General features: G+C 40.4%; 1 protein-coding gene across 6 annotated transcripts in view; it reads right to left on the bottom strand.

Moving 5' to 3' along the window:
• Positions 1-24,535, bottom strand: part of LOC107079092 (inactive N-acetylated-alpha-linked acidic dipeptidase-like protein 2) — a 295,727-nt gene that overhangs the window by 85,538 nt on the left and 185,654 nt on the right. For all 6 annotated transcript variants that reach the window (XM_015360872.2, XM_015360862.2, XM_015360861.2 and 3 more), the window contains 4 exons: positions 14,640-14,789; positions 4,074-4,166; positions 2,718-2,923; positions 1,657-1,788 (listed from right to left, as the gene is read on the bottom strand). In XM_015360872.2, coding sequence (XP_015216358.1) covers positions 1,657-1,788; positions 2,718-2,923; positions 4,074-4,166; positions 14,640-14,789 — 581 coding nt within the window. The remainder of the gene's footprint in view (positions 1-1,656; positions 1,789-2,717; positions 2,924-4,073; positions 4,167-14,639; positions 14,790-24,535) is intronic.

The raw sequence follows: 24,535 nt of genomic DNA, 5'->3' as shown, positions 1-24,535 counted from the left end.
CGTCACACAAAGACAAGCAAAACCACCTCAGAGCATGAGTCTCTCAGCCAACAAAAATAACTGCTTGCCAGCAACTGAATATCAGCTTGCGTGGTTTGTCTTTCATTAATATAACAGATTTGCCCTTCAATTCAAGAGCGCTAATGAGAGCTTGTCAGTCAAAAGGGTAAACACACACAGAGCTTATACATGCAGTTCTCACATTGCTATGCTTGGAGTGTTTTCAAAATATTATTGTTTAAATCAGGCTGCTCTGAGAAACACATTTAACTGACAGTCATTTTTTTCCATTGACAACCTTTAAAAAGAATAACAGTTTGTCAAGGTTACCAACAATTAACATGACTGAGCTTTGATAAAAAATAATTTAGACTCGTATTGTATTTATGGAGAACTTCAGCTCTGGATCCAACGTAAGGATATCCATATCTGATCTTCAACAGCTAATGCATCCTCTAGATTTTGTTCATAGATCTCCTTTATGTAGTTGAACAGCTTAATAGATTGAGTCAAGATTATTTTTATGTGTAGAGAAGCAAAAGACCCAGTGGTACCCATGAAGATAAAAGAGCTTTGGAGTGTAGTAGACACGTAACTCATCAGTGTGCTGGGGTGGGGGGAGTTTTGAGTTTATCAGCTGTTGTGTTAATATGTATGTAATGTATCCCACCAGAACATGTAAAAATACAAACCACATTATTCACAAATTTAAAAAAAAGAAAAAAAAACATTATCCAGCATTAATCTTATGGGTAATAATTAATCTTTTCTTCTCGCAAAGAGATTTAGTTCATGCTAGCAATGCAGAAGAGAACTCATTTTATTACTACAAAATGTCACAGGTGGACTGGCATTTAGGTTAATTAAAAGGGTTATTGCTTTGGAGGAAATTATAGAGCATTCCATTATTTGCATGTGACCTCTGACCTGCCGTGCTATGCACATTGCTTGTATTAACGTGAGCTCATGAAGAACAGAAAAATTGACAACATTTAAATAAGTTAACCTTTTCAGCACTCCAGTGACATAAAGTTCAGTTATGGAGTCTAGCTGTCACTGAAATTGGGTTGAAAAGTGGAGGAACTGTCACGAGGGACCTTCAGTTTGTTTCAGCAGTGGCAATCCAAGCTATTGGGACACCCCAGTCTCGAAGGATTACTGTTGGCAACTGTTAAAACCACCATAACTGTGATCTCATGTCCTAGAGCACGTTTAGAAACCTACTGGGCACAGCATTAAAATAATGTATCCAATGCACCGATGCAGAGACCAAAAATCAACCTAACTGAGCGGCTGAGAGACGCCTCTGTTTTGGCCGGCACAGTCTGAACTGCCAACTGGCACAGAAGCAGTGTGAGGCTTCATTTTACACACAGATGAAAAATTCTCAGCGTTCATTACTGTAGGTTGTCCGGTGTCTGTCACATAATGAAATTTTAACAACAAGGCATTTTAAGATCTTCTGAGAAAAAAACAAACAGACAGAAACTGGAAAAAAATCAGACCTGTGCAAACACAGGAGCAGGTACTGCTACGTACTGTACAGTACACTATGTTACATTTTTAGCTGAGTGGAAGCTATCTAATCGATCATGGCGAACACACTGCACTCCAGAGCGCGGGGCAATCGTTCCCCCGGAGGAGGTTAGCGAGTACCTTGTGAGTGATGTCTGCCGCCAGCTGCTGCAGAGAAGGCGAGGCGATGGCGTGGAGCGGTCCCTTCCCTCTGACCGGATGGTGAAGACTCACGTAGGCCACAGCATTGCTCAGTAGCACCTGCCTCAGCTCCTGCAGAACACAACACAGGAAACACCAGCTGTCATATGCACATGTCGTTTATTGCTCTCTTAGACATTTTTAAGTGTCTAAAAGCAAAATGCATCCTTACATATTAATTCATACTGATTGAAAATACCAGTAAAGCACACATACAAAGTATGTCCTGCTTGGTGAACAGTATTTCTAACTGCTCTTCTTCCAGTACTGGATACTGTCCTGCGAACTTGATACAGAACTGTAGGGATCACTCTAGATTTAGTTCACTCTCTATTGATTTAAGTGGGTCTGGACTTGCTTGGCACCCTTGAACACTTACTGTATGTTTTTTAGTTTAACATGCCTTTGAAATGTTGTCATACAACAGGACCTATCACAGCTCCCTGGATGTAGCGCATGTCATCTAAGTATACAAAGACACGCATGTCCTCCTGGACGGTGGACACTGAAGTAACAATTATTTAAAAAAATGAATAGGGTGCATGTAAAAATATCTGTTGCCGTTTAACGTTCTCTTCACCAGCGAGATCCTGGCTATCCAGTGTCTCAGTGGTGTTGGAGACAGGAACCAGGGCTGAAAATAGAAATGAGAGATGTGCAATGCCTGACACCGTCTTAGCGCAAGGCAGGGGAATGTGTCTGAATCACAGCAGAACCTCACCAGCAAAGTCCAGAATTTGCTGGGGGGGGGGAACGTAAAATCAGACGGGGCTGAATAAGAACACATGAACCAGAGGGCATACTGTAGGTAGAGACTAAGCGGAAGAGCTTTTAAAATTGAGAACATTGAGGAACATCTTTACCCAAAGGCTTGTGGGAGTGTAGAACAGCTAAATGAGATCCTTGGAAGAGTTCGCTACTAACGACCAAACAGGCTAGACGGGCCACACGGCCTCCTCTCATTTGTAACCTTTCTTATGTTCTTATGTTCTTAAATTTACCTCTCCCCATTCAAAGGAGCCAATATTGCCGAATGCTGATCCTCCCCACGAACAGAAAACAGTGGTACGGTCTGGCTGCCAACCTTGTCTGATCTGCGCGGTCAGGGAGGCGACGACCTCGGTGATGATGGCCGAGCCACTGTCCGCTCCCGCTGCGCTTACACCGGCCCAGCTGCGGTGGCGGCTGCCGACTAGGACATAGCGATCTGCCAACAGACAGGGGGAGCCGTCAGCGCTCTGCTCAGGGGGAGCGCTCCTGAAGGCGCAGGGGATAACACAACACAGGAGCACTGGAAAGGAGCTCTCCAGTACCACACACAGATATGCCACATTACAAAAGGACACGGCAGAAAATAAACGCAGTACAGTGCGCCTCACTGGGACAGCCTGAGAAGCTCTGGGCCCTTGAGAATGTTCTAGGAGCCTCGATACACGAGAGCACGCGAATTCGCGGGTGGAGAAACTGCAGACTGCAGGGGGGAAATTACCAACCAAGAGCTTCCATACAACCATAACCATGGCGTTAAAGTCATCCCCCACCTCTTCATCCTTCCAGTATAAATAACAGAAAGAAATTGAAAAGTATCGCAGAAGTGCTCTCCAGGTGATATTTTACACGTTGCCAAAGTAAGGAACTGGTTTCTACCTTTTTAAGAATGGACAATAAACGTCAGTCAACGTACAGTAAATATTGAGATGCAACACTGTGCAGATGCGCAGGCCTGGTACTGAGGGGCTCACTAGTGACCCCACACAGCCTGCTCGGGCCAGAACCAGAACCCCGCCTGCTGTCTTCCAGGTGTGGAAGCCTGCACATTGTAAAGTGTATTGTAGGATGTAGCATTTTGCAAAAGTGATATGGAGCACAGGCCATAAGTACAGTAGGTGTATTACAGTTATTCCTAAAAGGATTACGCCCCTGCCAAAAGCACCAAACAATATCTTCCTTTTCCTGATGCCAAGTTGAGAAGATAACTGTGACAGATCATGAACATAACAATTAATTAACATAGTTGGCACCTTTGTCCAAGGTGACTTACAGTACAATTCAGATGCCCAATGAGCTGTGAAAAAAATCATAAAAAAAAGCACAAGTAGAACAGTTAACACAGTAATTTGACATAATACAATAACTGAAGCAATACAAGGTGCAGAAAGTATTGCAATGCAGAGCTGAGTCATATGCTCCATATTGCCTTTGGCTGTAGTTGTGAACAGTTATTTTGTGGTATGTGAGCTACATTAATATCAAAGTAATATTCACAATCAATAAGTCTAAAAATTGCACTTGTTTCAGACACACATAGTTTGTTCTGCTGCCTGAAAGGTAATTTTTATTAATCTCTGATTTCTTACCAGGGTTGATGCCTCCCTTCAGGTAGCCAATCACATTGTGCACTGTCTGGTAAGCTGTCTGAGTCCCGATATGGAGAATTATAATCTTCCTCGCTGTCAGGACAAAAAGGCACGACCTGTAACTGATTTGTACTGTACATCAAAGCTGCTTCCTGGTCAACTGATCATTTTAAATAACAAAGAAACTGCATTAAGAGTTTATTGAGACTTGCGCTGGATAGTTGACCTCTCTGCTTTTGATTCAGAGGTCAGGAGAGAAGATTAAGGCTTCGGACGAGACAGCTATGCATCAATATCTGTGACAAAGGCTGGTCGGTACTGTATCATATTTCAGAGACTGAGGAAACAGAGACGGTGACAAAGAGAGGAAAATTTTCTATTAATTTTCATTATAGTTTTGACAACAGACATTTTCAGCACCATCTAAATTCTCAGTGAACAGCATCTCAATAGATATACCAAGTGTACACAGGGATAGCTTCTGACAGCTCTTGCATTTGTTTCCCTCTCTTAAGAGGCTTCATGAACCCGATTTTCACTAAAAGCTAAAAAGTATATAGAGGACAAAATGTAGAATAATCAGCCAAGCACTATATTTGCAAAGGGGGTACACAGCAATGTGCTTTAACTGTGTACTGTCCTAGGTGTTGCAGATGACTGTCTAAATAATGTACATAATAAAGTAGCTGTTAACAGTGACAATTATACAATTTCCAAGTGTTGTCTTCAACCCCTAAGTAGGGGTTATTAACCATTTTAATTATGCTTTTTTCATGCTCAGCTAATGTACTCTGGGTTCTAATGCATCTGCAAATGTAATTTAAGACCATCAATATGTGACCATTGCTGTCTGTGTACAGTACAGTATGTGAAGCAGTCAATGAGAAGGCAACAAGCAGCACATCTGAAGTAGTGTGGAATTATACAGTAGTTGGGAGCATCACTGCCTCTCGGCACTGGTGCCCTGGGTTCAATTCCTGGGGTGCTTTCTGCATGGAGTTTGTATGTTCTCCTCATGTTTGTGTGGGTCTCCTCTGTGTGCTCTGGTTTCCTCCCACAGTCCTTCTGGGAAAATCAGTGTGTGAGCGTGTGTGTCTGTGTTTGTCTGTGATGGACTGGCGTCCTGCTGCTTGGTGGGACAGGCTGCAGTTCCTCTGTGTCCCTGTTTTGGATAAAGTGGTTAGTAATTGGGCGTTTTTTTGTTGTTGTTGTTTTTGTTGTTAATATTATTATTGTTGTCATTGTGGTGGTGATGGAGAGACAGAAAATCACACTGCACATGCCCGTAAGACAGAAAGAATTAAAGAAGAAATATCAACAAAGATGTTCAATAATTAACTTTCCATAGTCTTAAAGAAATTCAAAAGCATTGGCTGTGTTTTGAAAATGCAATTATTTAACTCACATTTTTGTTTTTGGGGGATAAATGATTAATCCTTTTACATTGCTATGCCTATGTTCTTGTCTTTAAAATAAACATAAAATTTTATTCTAGAAGAATTTATGAGTTTTTCCTCTGTTAAATGTTCAGTTTTTATAAAGTTCCCCTAACACTGATGTTCAAAGCAGATACTACTGTAAGTCATCAAAACTCACAATTCTAAAACTCATCAAGCATCGTGCATTCAATGAATGAAATGAATGAAGAGAAAATGTACATGGTGTGAGAGCTCACTGTTTAAATTTGGGATTGATCTGTCAGGAAACTCTATGGAAACAGAACTCCAGAATGGAAGTGGGACCCCCAGCCTCCCAGTAAATGCCTTGCTGCATAAACAGGTCTCCCAGTCATAATTGTAAAAGAGAATTGGATCTCAATTGATTCACTTGGTAAAAAATATACAGAAATGTGCAGGATGTGCAGACAAGGAACGAAGCTGAGACCTGGCTGTTTCCTATGCTTACATGCACCTTGGGAAGCTGCTACTGTACTCCAATGCCTCTATTATGTTCAGACTCATAATGCATCAACCTGTCCACATAATGCTCACATAGTTCTCTACAGACAGTGGCAGAGCCAGTACGTCTCCATCTTCCATACCGTGTTGTTACATTGCGCTTAAACTTTCTGCTATTCACCTTGAATCCAAGTAGTTCTGGGTTCAAGCACACTTCCTAAGGCAAGAGCACCAGGTTTAATGAATAATGGCTTAAACAGAAAAGTGATTTAGCTAGAGGGCAGAATAAAGTTTTAATCAATTTAAATTTGGTTAATGAAAATGCTGCACTATATTAAATTTAAAAAGGAGAGGCCAAGCAATAAATAAATGTTTCTTTAAAAAACAACAACATCGAAAACAGTTTTTATAGCACTTTGCCACATATTCATCAGCTGTGACAAATAAATTGCCACAAACATCATTTCATATTCATCCTCCTGTTTGGACATGTTTTTTTCTTTATTAATCTTGTGGACCTTTCAAAAGGTGTGTGATATGCTTTGAGCTTTGTTGTAAAGTGCTCAAAATTTAATTGTTTTATTATTATATGTAGTGTACATGCAGAAATAAATTACATTCTCACTAATGGGTCAATCTTCACACAAAAAACACCTCTGCCTTTACAGCAAGTGATTATTTTTCCCTTAAAAAAAGCAAACCTTTTTGCTTTGTACTGTATGTCCTAATACAAATAATAATAGACTTGCAAAAGTTTTACAAGTTTTACAAGAAAACAAAGATTAGATAACATTTCTATTTCTACTTATGTTAACAGCCTTTTATTTTAAAAAGCTTTGAAACCTGCTCATAGAAGACTATTTGCATCAGTGATAATTTCATATGAAAAAGACACAAATGCTACAACACGTGGTCCAAAAGTATTAGCTGAGGTAGACCTTCAAGCAGCCTTCTGCTCTACCACAAACACACAAGCTATCCTGCCAAGTTGTTGAAGTCGATTTCTGGGGCTTTTGGAAAAATGAACCCTCAATGAACCCAGAAAAATGATTGGAAAAATGAAATTTCTCACTGAACCCAGAAGTCCTTGAGTCCTTGAGAAAGAAGTGAACTTTCAGAGTCAGGCAATGTCCTAGTAGAAAAGAGAATCCCAGGCAAATCTTATCAATCTCCCACAACAGTAATGCATTTTCTAAGGTGCAGCTCATGCAATATGACACAATAATGTTGGTTCAATTCTGCCTTGTGATCTTCACTAGGTTTTACATATTGTTATGTACTCCTGACTGCTGAAAATTGCAAAACTCTTAAATTGTGAGCAAGGAAAGATTTCTGTTATCTGTATTAGCACATTTTCAATGTTTTAAAATATGACAATAATGTACAGTAAAATGCTGCTTTATCAGTCAAGCTCTTACCTCTCACTCCTTTGTAATACTGGGAGTTAGACTCCTGCATGCTGGACATTCATTTAATTACAGAGCACTGCAGAGCTAAACTTAAAGGTTTCAAAACTCTTAAAATTAAAGAGAAGATAACATTTTAAAAGATTTTATAAAAAAATATGACTCAGCAAAAGTTTAAATAGGATTTTCAAATAAATGACTAAAATTCCTATCACAACGCTAAAGTCCATACTAAATCAAATTTCGACCCTCTTTCCACCTTCACATTCTGAGTTTTGAGAACTTGATAGCAGGTTCCATTGGACAAACAGAATAAGCCTCAGGCAGCTATCAAGTACAGGGCTTGTAATCTGTGCCTGGAGAATGAGTTTTGAATTAATCTTATCCATAGCCCACTTATCAGAGCCAAAAGATTTAAAGAACAATCTAAAACTAGGTTTATTTTTTTGATAACTGGAGCAGAAGGAAATAATGTACAGTAACATGTTTATTTCCATAGCAATAGGTTGTTTAAATTCATAACAAAATTTAATCACTACAGTGCTTTTAAATCTTGATGTAAATGGGGTGTAAATTAACTTTACCATGGCCTCAGAATTTGTATTGTTACTGTATGAAAGTTAATTCTGTGCTGCGTTTTATCTGAAGTATTCCCAGGTTCAGGCAGAAAAGCCTAGAAGCAGGACATGAATTCGTACAGGTTTAAGGCAATAATAACATACTTAAGGACAACACATCCCATTGGCAGATGCAGGTGCCCTGGGGCTGGGAGATCAGGTAGTTTCAATGTGGAGATCGCTGGGAAGTGAAGACGAGTTACGAGCACAGACAGAACACAGACACAAGCGGTAGCTGGCAGATGTGCTGCATAAATACTGTGCATTAAGATAGTGTGTGTACAGATACAGGTACTGTACATGTTCTCCGTCAGTACAAAATCCCTTGGCCCTTCTAGAGCCAAGAACTCCCATTTATCATTTTTGACAAATACACAGATGAAGAGCATCAAAGAAAATGCTGGAAGACCATCAAATTTTACATGCAGCTTTGAAAAGAAAACAGGATAATAGGTAAAGAGTTTGCAGGGAAATGAAGATATTTTTTTTATTTGGAAATGCTCTGAAAAACCCATATTTAATCAGTTCTCTCATGGTCAGTATGCAAATGAATAAGAATTTAGTTTATTTCCTCATCCCTAAAGTAGCTGTTAAAAATGAAGAGCTGCAGTACCAGCCTGATACAGTATACTTCAAAGGGAATGAAATTCATAAGATGCTTCGCCTATTGTTCCCCTGACAAAAATAAACAAAAGCAGACACCAGCAAGCACAAAGTTGACAGCGCAACCCTGGCTCCTATTCAGGGGTACTACACCCCTTTCAGCTTTCCTCAGGACAAAGGCCAGTGTCACCAAACACTCCCTTGTTATAGCTGTCCAGTGAACTAGTGAACAATATAACTGGCAAGTCAATGAGCTGTTATCTGAAGCTGTACAGATTGCATCTCTGTTCTCAGGTTGTTGCAAGTATGTTATCTGCTTCTTTGATTTCTTGGTTTCAATCTCCTCTTCGTGGCCTGTTGTCCACACTACCTCAGTCTTGTTCACTGTTTTTATAGCAGATCAGGTATTATTTTCTTGTTTATACTCTGGTGCTGAGTATAAACCCGACTACTGACACAGCAGTACATTCTGCTGTGATTTTTTTTCAAAAAAAGATAAATGCTTTCTTTTCTTGCAATACCCTGCAGTGAAGAAGCGGTGATTGCTAATCAACGAATTACAGTACAGGAAACTAAACAGTGCATGTGCAGATATACCTTCCAACAGGCAACTCTGATACACTGGGAGGTAACAAAACAACAACATAGGCTTGCGACTGGTCAGCCAATAAATGTGAAAGTTCAGAGCTCAGCAAGCCTGCAGTGACATTGTGAGAGTGACTCCCTCAGCTCGTGCAGGCTCTCCTGTAATGAGAAGTGGCCCAGCTGGTGTTGGTGTTGGTGGTGGAGGGGGCTACGTGTTAGAGGCACCTGCTAATTTTCCTCAGGTAGGTACTGTAGGTGGTTGTGTCACAGTGCACATGCAACCAAACAGTTACAAGTGATGTCACGCAGCACTATAATCCAGACTATGTCAAACTCCACAGCAGAGGACCTGGTCTTGCGATGCCATGGGATTTTTCCCAGGAGTATAGAATTGAGTGGGTAGCAGCGCTGTGTGTGCTGGGAGCCCGGGACAGACTAGGATCGAATCCCAGCAGGGGCAGAGTAGAGCCGCAGTCCTCTCTGGTGCTGTGTACAGTTCTCTCCTGGTGGAGGACTGTACTTTCGGAATAACAGAGCTTATCCAAGGAGTGGCGCTGTGTGTGCTCAGAGCCTAGAAGAGACCGGGATCAAATCCCTGCAGGCGCAGGGAGAGTTACAGTTGCACCGAAAACTTCAGTTCTCAGTTCCAGGCTGAGTGGATATACTATATACTGTATGTACGTACAGTAGCTCCGAAATAATGGTTGATATCAAATGTACTCCAAATAAACAAAACATAAATAATACAAAGGTGAGCCAAGGCAGTGAATATTAAAACGCATCACACTATGAAGCACAATGCACAGATCTTCACAGACCGTAACTGAGAAAGTGGAGCCATTATATTTCTGCGTTCGAAACTACAGAATTCATTCCAGCACAAATTTAATCTTTATGGTTTCTGTGCTTAACTCGGGGAGGAAATCTTTAACTGAGATGGGACCAGTTACCTAGCAAGGTATGCAGAAATCAATACTATTGTAATTAAAGATCCAAAGTGTTTCTATTGAGCTGTTCGCTACAGCTGAGATGTGTGAGATGATTTATAATACAGCATTTGTTTTGAGGACATCTATTAGGAGTACATTACTGCAGAAACCAGTGAGACAAAGACGTCTGCGTTCAGAGCCTGTTCTCTCCTAATGAATCTCAAGGCGAATAAGTGCTAATATGAAATTATCTGAGAGACTCTAGTTCCAGACTGGGGACCACAGAAAACAAATGACAGACATTATAAATATGTTTATTTTTCAATATGATAAATTCCTGTGAGTATAAATATTATGAAAATAAAATTGTTAAATGTCAATTTGATACTGTACTTACCTCACGCCATTTCCTATTTAGTCTTGTTTCTTATAATACCAGATACCGGATTTTGTCCAAAAGGTTGTTACTGGACCCTGATAAAATCTTTAAATAGACACTAAGAAAATTTTCAGCAACTGATAGACCTTCTCATTCTATGGCACCGTTCTGTGAAAGCCGGCCGTAGGGAGAAGTGTCAGGCAATTCCTGAGGAGGATATTAAAACATTAAACACTGTCATCAAACAAGTGGGTCACGCTTGCCAAGGAAGACGTATGGAGGCACGGCGACTCATCGCCCTCCCTGCGCGTCCCAGGGTCCTCAGCTGCCTGGGCTGGGGGAGCTCTCCTTTAGCTCATGCGGCTGATTCTCTGTTGTGTTACGCCGGAGACCCGGGTTCACGCCCAGGTGCTGCGGGACGGAACGGGGCGGCGGAGGGCACGACCCCGCGCGGAACCGCGACGGTCACACAGACACGTAACAGACGTTTCTGTTGCGCAAAAACTTGTGATACATAAAATCACTACTATACTACCTCTAAGAGATATGTATACTTTATATAGTGCACCAAAAAGGCGATTTTTCAATTAATAATAATGCAAGTGTATCGAGCTTGCATGTGTGCATACATTGTATTTTCTCATAGGAATGAATAACCTTTCTATTTAAAAACAGTTCTAAAGCTAAGTTTAATTTCTGTCAAAAAAGTCACTATACCACAGTTTTGGTTTTCTAAGCAAGTTTTATTGGTCCATTCCATAACCACCCATCCCACTGTTTGATATCCATCTGTGCTGCAGTAATGAATTAAGTGAAATAATGCAACTCATCCCTGCCCACATCCCTGGTGTCTATGGAAAATAAAAATGAGTGAATAAGGTACCATTCACAGCGTCTCCTTGAGACAGAGGTAAATGTAACAGACGGACAAAGGGCACGTGACCGTTAATTAAAAAAAAGAAAGATAAAGAGAAATAAATTGAAAACCTCTGGAGTGGTTAGTGCTTTATCCAATCAATGGAACACAGATTACTATCCTGCCTACTAGAATCTCACTCTGCTGTGCGCCTCTTATTTTACATAGGAGACGACAGCACAGAGACGAGTAAAACTGCAGGTAACAGAGACAGACAGGGACTCTCGGCACCCAGTCTGATCAATAACTTTCATGTTCTGACCAATGATATTTGGGTCTCATTGATTCCAGGGGCCCTGGAAGATCTCTGAAGCGCTCAAACCCATCTTAATGTTGTGATGTGAACAAAAGATTTCAGTGAGCAGCCAGCAGATTTCAGCAGCTGCAGTGATTGAAACACAGGTACTGTATGATGCAGAACAAAAAAAATTGAATCAAGCCTATACAACTGTCTTTTTAACCATTTGGGGACCCATGTATGCACTGAGATGAATAATATCCAAATCTTAGTGTGCAAAATTGGCAGCTGAAGTCAACATGGGACAAACAACGTGATTCTATTTAAAAAACAAAACAATAGCAAATAGTATCTATTTATCTGTCTACAAAACAGAAAACCAGAAAACACAATTTATTACTGTAGAGAATAACAAGAACTGGAATTATATTATCAAAAAATGTTCAATTCCTTTCGAAAAGAGGGCATAAGAGGAAAGTCGTAAAAATGAGGAATTTATATATTAAGACGATTTCAAAAAGAAACAATAATAGAAAAGTTACAGGAGCCTTAATCACAGCCTAATAGCCATCACCATTTCAGTCTTTATTGGAACTTTGGCAAGGGATTCAACTTAAAACCCATTTTCCTTCATTTTGTCACTTGAACTAAATCCTTAGCTGTCTATCAAGACTGAACAACTGCACTGCAGCAAGAGCTGAGTCTCCTGGGCAATGATGCAGAGAGATGGAAGGATTTTTCAGTCAATAGCAGGAATTAGAGTTTAATACCATCCATTAAAAGAGTTCATACACCTGCTTTATTTCTATTACAACACAGAAACCAATGTAGCTACAGGAATGTCTGTATTTTAGCTGTAAATCATTGATCATGCGGAGCCATGTCTCCTCACTGCTCTTTAAACTAATGCCTCGAAACATCCATTTTCACTTTTCCCACTGTTCTCTTAAAGGGCATGTGACTTCTTTCTGTTTTTCAAGGACTGTAGCAACAACTAGTATTAACCAAATATCACAAACTTCTGTATTCCTCTCATGTAAATGGACAATAATGACCGTTAAATACAGTTAAAGCACAGTCGCATTACATATTCTAAACAAAGTTTCTTTTTTTCCCTTTTTTATTGCAGTGACATTGAGTGCATTTAAAACAAAACATGAAACTGGATGTGCTACTGTATTACTAATTGATGTTTGTCCTGAGATCAATTAACTACTAGAAACCAAACAAGCTACAGAGACTGAATGATCCTTTCTCATTCGTAATCTTTTTGCTTTTTTTTTTCATTTAAACATTGCACCCACATGACAACCCATTTCTCCATGACAACTGCGAATTTCTTGACCATTTTTTAAAATATGTGTTTTGGGAAAGATAAGTGAAGCCTCTAAGGTGACCAGAAAGGAATTCTGTTCTTAGATCCAACTTAATGAAATCAGCACTGTGAACTATGAACTGTGAACTTGAGCGATGAACGTGAGAGCCGCTGTGTTTTTGACGGCAGTGGGTTTTGAAAAGATAAAGATGTTATTCCTGCCAGATGCTGGCGAGCTCAGTCAGCTGCCTCACAGGGGTACAGATTTCAAACCGATGTACCTTCAGTGTGTGTGCATATGGGTCTCCTCTGGATTTACCCTGTGTTCTTCCTCCCACAGACATGCTGGCTGGGGTAAAGGGTGTCTCTGAACCGCCCCTGCGTGTTTGGGAGTGCCCTGCAGTGGACAGGTGTCCTGCTCCGTGGTACAGACCAACCTGGTGCCCTGCGCTTGCAGGACAGGCTGCAGGTGGTCATGACCCCCGCCAGAAACAGGCAGCTTTCCCGGGGTTCTGACAATGCCCAGGTGACGGGCGCTAGTCGCGAACTGAAGACTGAGCTGGGGCAGCAGCACGGAGCAGTGTTCAAGACTGAAGAACAGAAGGGAAGCTGCTGTAGTAATATGAGCAAGGTACAGGACTTCGCTGCTCCAGTACACAGCCAGTACTCCACTACACGGACCTATGGGTCTTTGTTGCTAACGTGAATTTGTTCTCCTTTACTTTATCTGGAAGAATTAAAACTTAAAGTTTATGTATACTTATTCAACTGCATACGAACAATTTTAAAAACAGTGAATATTATCTGTTACAGCAGCAGCTGTGAACATCCAGAACCTCATTAAATATTGTCCTTTTAAAGTACGTGTGTTGAAGACTATCACCTAAATGAAATTTTTGCACATTAAAAACTGTGACCTTTTTCTTGAGTCCTTTGCATTTAGATCCAATTATACGTCTGTGAATGCAATTCCCATTTCGTCAGTTTAATTAACAGTTACGAATATACATGGCAAAATTATTGACCAAAAACCTGTTATGTTTGACCCAAGAAAAAGGTCACCGAAATAAACCACTTAAGGCAGTCTTCTGGTCATCTCAATTAAATACCAAAATGATTATGTAAGCTGGATTGACTGGCATGCATCACCGTCTTGGAGTTATATTAACTACACTCAAGTTGTCACAGTTAGTCTAGAAGCTGACTGTAATTCATTCAGATATAACAATCCATTCTGCACTGTCTCTCTAAGACATGGGACATAAGTCAAGATAATAATTTGCTTGCACAGTGCTGAACCTAATTCGAAGCTCAGGTATCACTGCCTAATAACATGAATACATTTAGATTGCATTATACTTGATTATATCTTATTTATACGATTAATTCAGAACTCTGTTCCTTCATTCCTGCCTGGTTTACTTATCAGCTTCCCAATCATACGGCAACTTTCACCTTTGTGTTGGAGAGACAAGCACAAGCTATGATTACGGCAAAATTAGGCATGCAGAGCTGTCTCGGGGGGTCTGACAGTGCTAAGCGATAACTGAGCTCTCTAAGGGATCAGCATTAACCTGAAACAGACAAGATATCTCCGTGCCGTCAAGCAGGGCGTTATTAAAGGGAATGTGGTTAAGGACAAGCAGTTCCCAGGAAGGCTGCAGTGAGAAGGTTCCTTACCTGCGGTGGCAGGCATTGTCAGAGGAGTGCACTTGTCTCTGACCGCTGATGCTGTCCCAGGAGCCGACAGCAGCTCTCTGGCGAGAGACGCTGAGATTGGCTGGACAAGCAGACGTGTCAGGTTCGAAAGCTTTTCTCGGTAACTTCCATCTTGAAAGGAAAAAAACAACAACACAAGCATTAGGGATCGCCTAGTACTGCACAAATTGTCAATTTCCGTGTTTCTTGGACCTTGCTGACAATTTTAACAATGACTCAGTTTGTCCTAGCTGGATTAGAGCTACCGTATTAATCTAACGAGTAAAGGTTTATTCCATGCTGAAAAGAGAAGAAAGGAACAGAATGTTCTGGCCGTGGAGCCCGAAAAAACCCCATCTTTATACATCGTCATTCCATAATACATAGATAAAGGCCACAAAATGTTCTTCTCCAATAAAACTTATGGCTAGTGATGAACTGCAGAGTGTACTGCTATTGTAGGGAGAATAGTTCTATATCTTTAAAAATGCGTGATTTAATGGTGACCTAGAAAACCACTGGGATTGGGAGTTCATACTCAGGACTGGAGATCTCCGAGTTAAGCATTTTAAAAAGAGCTCCTAGCCAAAATTTAACTTGTCGATAAATGAGGTACCTATTCTACTCTGGTAGGTGTAAAGTAGACTATGTATGTTAATCTTTCTCCAGCTTATGGCTTATTTCTGTCCATCAAAACTGCAATTCCTGTACCTCCAATGTTTTTATCTCCCCAAGACCTTCCTGTGCATCTTCTGTCATATCAAGGCCATGCTGATGCTTGCTAAAAAGCTATATCAGAAGAAGAAGAACTCGGAAAAAAAGTTGCGACAAAAGAAAGGCGAAATGATGCTGATGCTCTAAAATAAAAGTCACTTCAAGAGTCTGACATATTTCGGCTTTTCGAAGGGGTAAAACCTGCCTTGGCGGTAATGAAGAATTCCATCATGGCCGCCTCAGCACAGTGAGGAGAGTCCTCATGGTGCCGGGTGAGCAAGCAGTGTGGGTCAGCGCTGGGCCTCTTATTTAAACCTCCTCCGAGGAGAGTGGCAGGAGGCCTCATGAGGAATGTGGAAGTGAAGGAAAATGAGCGAGTCTCTGGGCACACCCAACCGTTCAGAGAGCGGCTGAAGTCAGCAGCCCCTGCGTTAATAGGCTCACGGATTTTAAGTTTGAAGTAATAGTTTCCCAGCACCAATGGGGATTTAGATTTGCAAACTGCTTCATTGACTCAGCCTCATTAAAACCGGAACTCGTAAGCTTAATCCTGCTTTAGGAACAAACAGTTTTGGGAGGCTCAATTTTCCAGCATTGCTGTTCCTCCACTCTGATAAGCACCGTCGAACACGAATAACAAACTGGAAACAGCACTCTCTGAGCTACTGCCTGCTGCAGACGGGGGCCCAGCCGCTCTGTCTAAGCCGATTCAGAGTCACACGGTATATGAAAAACAAGGACTGTGTGAAGAGCTGAAAAAAAGCAAAAGGAAATGAAGCAACTTTACCAAAACTGAGGAAATAACTTTAGAAGTATAATTGGTATCCTTAAAGAAGAATTTACAGTTTAGCTTCCTTTAGATCACTGTTGTTGGATACTTTAGTGAAGCAAAATAAATCTTTATACTTCAGTATTTTAGCCTTAGGCTGCAGGCAACCGACAGCAGCTGCATTTGATTCTAAGATATATATATATATTTTACCGATCAAAATAAAGCTAGACATAAAAAAGAAGGAAACAAAGAAACAGAGCAGCACAAAGGCGCAGAATTATTATTGATCTGACAATAATAAATATGACCTTGACAAATCCTCCACGAGGTCCTAGACAAAGAGTAGGAAGAGAGATCCTGTTTTGCTGATGATTTTACATTTCAAGATAAAATCAACCAAATTCAACACAACTGCAGTCCTGGATGAGGCAGAAGAGCACAACGCCTGTGGTGCAGACAGGGACTGGGACCCCAGTTGCATGTGTAGGAATTGCAAGAAATGGTTGTCCTGCAATATTTCATAGACATAAAGAATTATGAGGCTGTCATAGTGTAAAGAAATGCCTAGTTTTAGCAAAGCACTGTGGTCTTTCATACTATTCTTTGCAGAAACTAAGCACAACCAATGGATGCTTCTTCAAGATGCTTGAAAATAACAGTTTTAATCAATACAGTAACAGAACAGTATATTACTAACATACTTTCTCTCATTGTAAAAGGACTCTTCAACCCTATAAAACACTACAATTAGCACATCATTTGAAATAATATAAAGAGATGGCACACAATTGCTAGCAGGGATACATCAGAAAAAGGATAATGAATAACTACAAAACTGATGTCTAAGGAATGAAAAAAGATTTTCAGTTAGGTTCCTAGGTAGGCGATAGAATAAATGAGTAAATATAGAATTCTAATTAAATGTTTAATGTTTTGCACTCTGAGGCACCAGACTTCGTTATCTTGCTTAAAAAAGAGCTCCAGAGACCTTCACTTGATGGTTTTGAATATAACATGAAAGAAAACATGACTAACAAGCCACTCAAGTACTGTATGTTTTCCTAGAAAACAAAAAATTCATCTTTGTTGCTCGTGTCTGCATCTCCTGACATTGTACAGAGGCAATACAGATAGAGCACGTATCCCTTTTTCTCAGTGACAAGTGTCAAGTAATTAGATTTCTTTATAAGCATGAAAGTGAAGATTACAAGGAAAAGCTTTTCAGACCATTAACACTGGTCTCTCCTCATGTTGCACATGAGGGGTTTCTCACATTAAATGAAAACATAATCCATTAATTGTTAACAAATATGATAATTTGAACTTTCCTTTTATTGAAATGCATGTGATCTAACTCATCAAGGCCCCAAAGCACGTAAAGAAGACACTGTATTATGTTAGCTTTTTGCAACTCTAAAGGGGAATAAGTACAGCACATGCTTTAAAACCCAAGGAAAAGGAACCCTGTAATACTGTAGTTGGACATAAGCAAGATTAATCATTACATTATTGAAAAAGACCATATTTTTTAAATGTCGTATTTTCCGTACTTGTGAAAAAAATATTTTGAAGACATAAACCTTTTGATTTATAGGGTGCTTATTTTCTAATAGTTAAAATTAGTGTTGGTAAATGAAGCTGTAATTGCGAAGTCAAAGAGAGAAAGGGAGTTAGGCAGGTAATTAACCAGGTGAGTAGACAGGTAATTAAGGAGGTGCGTACAGTATGTAGGCAGGTATGTTTTTCATTTCAGTATTCTAACAGCAAAAAGATGGAGTAAAATGTGAGACAGATACAAATGGTAAACATTTAGAAAATTAAATTGAAATGAAAGCTTTTATTTAACTCAATCACTGACGTACAGTAGGAAGAAATCCACCACATGCTTTGGGCAAGGGAAAGACAACGGTCTATATAAAATTGTTTTTACAGGGAAGATACTAAAGTGCCCTACTGTAGGTACTAGAAGCACTTCAGATAAACAGATCTCCAGGGCCTAATGGGTTTCTACCCATTGTACGTGAGGAAAAGAGATTATATCTACTGTATATGCTGTTGAAAAACAAATTCTTCCAATAGTCAGTAAAGGCAGGAACACATTCTAACAGAAAAATGCTAATGTAGCATCTATCCATAAAGAGTGACAATCGGAAGAATAACAGAACAATACGTCTTCTTTTGTATGTTGCTGGTAAAAGATTAATTCTCAAATTGCAGGCAGAAGTCATTCAAAGACACTGAATGCCTGAAAAAGAAATGGAATTAATTGTATTTGGATTAAGAACTGGTTAATGGATCCAAAGAGAATCTGCTGATCACTGCTCTACTTAAGCTACTGTATATACAAAGATATTAATTCTGGTATAGTTGCTAAATTAAATTCTCAAGTCTGCAGTTAGTATCAAATAAGAGATCAGCAAACACTGCAGAAGCTGAAAGGAAAATTCTAAATGATTTAGACAGAATCGAAGAAGGGAAACATCTGGCTGATGATGTTTAATATAAACCAGAAATGAGTGTTACATGCAAGTAGCAAAAACAAACTATAAAAATATTTGGGGAAACACTAAATTTGACAAAACTGCTTTGATGTGTACAGTATGTCAGCACATCATCTTTATTTTCTAGATAATGTGGAAAAGCAATAAGAACCTCAACAGAAAGTTAGGATATAAAGCTAAAACAAAGAATTTCAATCAAAGGATGTTATGTAAAAATTGTGTAATGTATTAATAAGGACACATTTTAGACCTATTTAAAATATTGTGTGTAATTGTGTTATAAAAATAATACTGAAGCTCTGGAACATGTCCAGAGAAGAGCAACTGGCTACAATCAATCAATATCCAAGGCCCTGGGGTATGTCCTTCACTGACAGGATAAAAGAACTAAAATAAAATCATTTTAGTCTTCAGGACAGAAAAAGATGAGGGAGTCAGACCAACGTTTCCCAGTCCCTAAAAGCAATGACACAGACCGCCCACCGGATTTCTTTCTGACCAGCAGCTGCGGAAGCTGTTCCCTGGTTATCCTGGGAAACGGCTGGACGGGGTCCTCGGATCACACGTCAGCCTACCGGGTGGTTTCCTGCCATGGGTGTGCGGGCGAGGAGCTGCAGCGTGTCAGGAGGTACAGTAGGCAGCGGGGAGGGCAGATGGGCAGGTGCAGCAGTTTCCATTCAGCGCTGCTGAGCCCAACCCGGCTTGTCTCGGGTGGGAATGTGCCGCGGGTACTGCTCTCGGGTGGTCCGCTACACCCTTTCCCCGCCAAGCGGTACACGTATGAGTCTGCTCCTTCGCTGCATTGTGGACACTCATTACCGCGCTGGCAGTCTTGTCTGCACTCAGTCTAATGAGGAAGTCATGTACGAAAAGCTTCATGTTTTGTTCTAAATTGAAAATCCTTAGTGCAGAAAACAGTCCGGAAGAGACCTGCCCTGTTCTTCCTCCGTCAATTTATGCAGCAGTTAGATTTTAAAAATCATGCCCACTGTTTAAATGGAGCATGTATATTCAGTTCTCACAATCACAATGATCAGTAGAATGATATCTTGGGCTTGATTTCATATATGGTATGATGTCTTCTTCCAAGCTTTGCAGGATTCGTGAATGTGTGAGATACGTACTGTACAGTATATCTGTATGTTTGCAGATTGAATCAGATAAGCACAGCATCTCCATGAAGCCAAACAATTACTCTCCCTGATGACTTACAGTACATATCTAGATCATCAGCAGTAGGTCCGTCTTTGATCTCCATACTTTACAGCCACATTAAATACACAAAGTGGAGTTATCTTTCATGTATACAAAATCACCTCTATTCTAGAAAAGAAACGGTAAAATGTCTATGTGTTTCATCAACTGTTTGGCACAGAAAATAAATACAGACTATAAAATGCATATGAGAAAAACCTGATCATTACAAACTGAAAAGACATGAACAACAGAAGATGTGATTAATACAGTAAGTTCCAGGCAATGGCTGTGCTTGCTACAATGCCCATCTTCACAGCAAAAAGCCAGAAAGGGTCTAATTTCTTCAGTGAGGGAAAACAGACCAGCCAAAACTGTACCAGAGCTGCAAATGCAAGTAATATCAATGCTGGAAAATTACACCTGTACAACTGCACAGTGAAACCTGGAAAACGATTACACTGTGTCGGTAAATCCCGCCTTGGAGCCAGAATGCATCTACAGATCCACTTTATTAATACAGAGGAATGCAAACTAGTGCCAGTTGCTTTAATTTCACATTAAATGCGGATGTGTCCTGACCCATCAGCTGAGCGGATGGGGCAGCACATGGTCACTGTCCCTTTTGTACAGGGGCCATGGCCGAGCCTCACAAAGCTGAAAGCGCAATAGCCTATTTCACCACTTCGGCACATGAAACTAAAAATAAGCTCAAATGCATTTCCCACAGAGAAAATAAGATAGAAACAATTATTGCCACTCACTTCTCTGACATTTCCTGAGGTGTTATAACGGGAATCTGGGGAGTTTTAGACTAGGTGAACAATAATAATTGTGTGCCACACACTTTCTGACTGCAAGCACAGTTTTACGTGCATCAGACTGTCGTCTTTAGGACTCTCCAGAGGCGCAGAGGAAAGGGAGGAGTTCTGGCATTTTCAACTAAACATGTAATTACAGGTAGAAAAAAAAATCTTTTTTTAATGTCATCATATTGAAAATGCTACAGCAATTATATGGTTCAAACCCTTTGATTTTCAATATTTCTGATTCAGTGTTGTATTGTGAACCTTTTTTTATTTCACAGTGCTTTCATGTCTAACATGTCTTTGAAGATAAGCCCTGGAAGCGAGTCTCCTTAGGCCTTCTATTATGGAATTATTTATTTTTGTGAGTACAAGGCTTATTATGAATTACAAATATTGTTGGAAGAGGGATAAGATCACAATTCATTAGATGTCTCAATGCAAATGTGTCTGTGAGTCTCAAAAAGCCATCACTATACAGCTGTAATTAAAAACTGCCCATTAACATATAACAATGGAAAAAGCGCATTGTAGATAGGCATCCTCTCTGTTTGCTGGAGTTATAATTTCTGCTCCAGATTTTTACTCAGTGTGCCATGGCCAACATAAAAACCCTGACTCCTGTTGCAATCCAGTGTCAGGCTGAAACAAATCTGGCAGCCTTTTGCATGATGCGTTGCAACTCTAAAATCCTCACAAACAACTTTTCTTCACTTTTTTCTTCATTAGTGACTAAAGTGCACATACACTATGTTCTTCCCAGCAAGGTGATGCTACACACACGGAGGTCAAGCCTAGCGGACCTTTTCAGAATGAGCAGAGATACACAAAGATGACCAACTAGAGGAAAGGGCACCTTTGAGGGGGGGCATTCATTCATAATCCCACAGATGGCAGCTTCGCTCCATCAAGGATTCAAGGCTGAGAGCAGGAGGAACTTTTTCACACAAAGGGCTGTGGGAGTCTAAACCGAGCCACCCAGCTGTACTGTTGAAGTTCAGACCTTTGTTTTCATGAAGTGGCTTCAGGTCAGTTGACCACTACCAACCCAACGGTCTAGACAAGCTGAATGGCCTCCTCTCTGATTTCTGAGGAATAGGGCAATCGCCAGCTGTCCCTGCAACATCAGCAGCACACAAAGACAAAAAGACACATACAGTACAGTAACTCCGGCAATCAGCAGGAAGATTCTTTACGAAGAAAAGTTGTAAACTTAAAAAGGCAGCAGCTGTAAACTTAGAAACAGAGTAACAGCAAAAAACTACAAAACAGTAGGCAAACAGTTTCTAACTACAAATTAAAATAATGAACAACTCTCAGAGGAAAAGCTACATTATCAAAAACAAGGTTGCTACACGAGCCCTCCATGGATGTTTCTTGAACCTTGAAACTTGAAAGGGTCCAAACTAGTGACAGAACAGCCACTGAGAAACAGAAATAAATGACATTCATTACCCAGAAGAAATAACTGATTCCAAAAGAACATCTGTCACACAGCTGCCTCAGCCAAGTGTAGACACAGCCTAAGAGCTTGATTACAATATCTTACATAATAAATAGATGAATACATGGTTATTATAGAGAGAACTGAACTGAATTATTTCTTCACTATATTGCAGTTTGGTTCAACCACAATTAAATTGCTGAATTGGTGCAGATTAAATCCTATTTTAACATCCCAAATATTTGAAACAATTGATGTTTCTAGGCATACAGACAAAGTTGCTTATTTTAATTGCCAAATTTATTCGGCACACAACTGCTGTAACACAAACAGTTCCAAAATGAATTGTAATGGGGCTTTTATCATTTTAATTGCTCTTTTACACAAAGCGTCGTAACACTGGTACACAGTTTGGCACAATCTTGCTGTACACACATATCCTATATTCTGCTAAATATATTCTGCTATATTTGCAGAGGTACAACACCTCTTCCTCCATATCCATAGCAATGGGCTTTCAGCACATACATTTCAGCAAAACCTGTACATTTCTGGTGTGAAAACACCCAAATGTTTGTTTCTTATTCAATCTGATAGTCAGCAACATACAGCAGGGGAACTCCAGACAGACCTTTTCTCTTCTTGAGCTCAGTGATGTGTTCTCCATCAGCTGGAGCTGTGGGGCGAAACTGTGCTCCTGTGTTCACAGGGTGAATTAGACCCCATGACATAACAAAACACAGCAGGTGAGAGAATAGAGCTGTCAGGATAGCAGACATCGGGAATGTCCTGAGGAATACAGTATTTCACATTGAAACAAGCCTGTGCACACACTAAGGGAAACACAAATTTTCTGCACGAGAATGCACTTTAACACATTGCTGAGTTCCCCAAAAACACGAAACAGAAACATGTCTCCGGCCGGAAATCAATCCACGGCAGATTTTGTGTGATTATGAATGTATCGGAATGCATCATGTTATGATTGAAGAGAAGAAAGGAATAACACAATACTATACCGTATGTACTGTACAATGCAACGGATAGTAACTGCGTTTCCTGTGACTGGCCAGGGGCCAGTGAAAAGGGTGTCGACAGGAGCTGCGCTGTGATGCCCCATCTCTGCTGTCTGCGCTCTGGGAAGACATGAGCATCTCCACAGCGTGAACTTTGACTCTGCCCAGGGCTGGCAGTGAGTGCTCCTCTCCTGCATCACTCCTGACCGCTGGCTTGGGTAGGGATGAGCCGGGGCTGGTTTTGCTCTTGGGCCTGGTTGCCCAGAATTGGGAAGGTAAAAGTGAATACTTATATGTGGATTGCAGCAGCCAGCCGAACTGATTTACAAGTGGCAATTTTTACATTTGTGAATGTAAAAAAAGACCTGTACGTTTAAATTTGTAGATTGAACACTGCATGCAGGTTTTATTGCTGTACAGTTATTTGTTCTGCAGCCCCATCCTGACACGGGGGAATCATTTCCATCAGGCAGCTAGAGGATTTAAACACCAATTAGCAAAGGACTGGCTATCAACAGTGCTCTGCTTTAATACAGATAGCTTGCTTGGTTCCTAGGGAGACAGAGAAGATATTGGACAAGCTCACACACAGGCAGCAGGCCTTCAAAGGCAGTGGCCGTTCCATTTGCTTACGGCTCTAAAGTGGGCAGCAGGTTTTGAAAGAAAAGAACCATCACATCAAGCTTTATAGAAGAGCTCAGACATATTTGCTTTTCCAGAATCCCCCTTCCGTGATATCACACTTGCCCTCCCTGGAGGCTCATTAGGCAGCACCTTTGACATGGCCGACTTGCCTCCAGTAACAAGCAGGAATGAACTGTTCCCGGCAATAAAATATTAATTGAGTGTCCAAGTCGGAATAAAAGAAGCCAAACAAAAAACAACACAAGTAAGAGTGCAACGACGAAACAAAAGTCAGATCTGATTAGAAAAGTTTCCAAAAACAGTAAAAGGGTAGTCATGAAAGCAGGGATCAATATCTGGTCAGAATAAGAGAGTAGAAGGAATAGTGATAATTTAGAATAATTAGGGTTATCAAATTGTTTTAAGAATGTGAGAGCCTTTAAAAGGATAAACTCCTCCGCACTCACCCTAATTACAGCTTCGGTACTGCCTGGGTCTGTTTTAAGGTGCTATTTTAAAAACAAACTCTCATTTTTGTGCTTTAATATATTCTGGTTATTTTTCCCCAACCAAAACAGCCTTTTACCACCTGGTGACCAATTATTACAGCATAGAGCACTTAGCGTGACAGGGCAGGTCGATGTGGATTCAGTTTTTGTACTGCGTCTAATAATTTAGGTGTCAAATGGTTTAAAATACAGTATCAGTTCACACTGACAGTTCCTGCTTACCCTGCAAAGCACTCTGAAAGATCCCAGTACCAGTATCAGAGATCTCACTGCAAGCAAACACTGGCTGGCTCAGCAG

This window comes from Lepisosteus oculatus, chromosome 13 (assembly GCF_040954835.1).
Source record: "Lepisosteus oculatus isolate fLepOcu1 chromosome 13, fLepOcu1.hap2, whole genome shotgun sequence".
NCBI classification, from domain to species: domain Eukaryota; kingdom Metazoa; phylum Chordata; class Actinopteri; order Semionotiformes; family Lepisosteidae; genus Lepisosteus; species Lepisosteus oculatus.
Note: the sequence above shows the minus strand (reverse complement) of the source record. Positions and strands in the feature narration are given on the sequence as shown.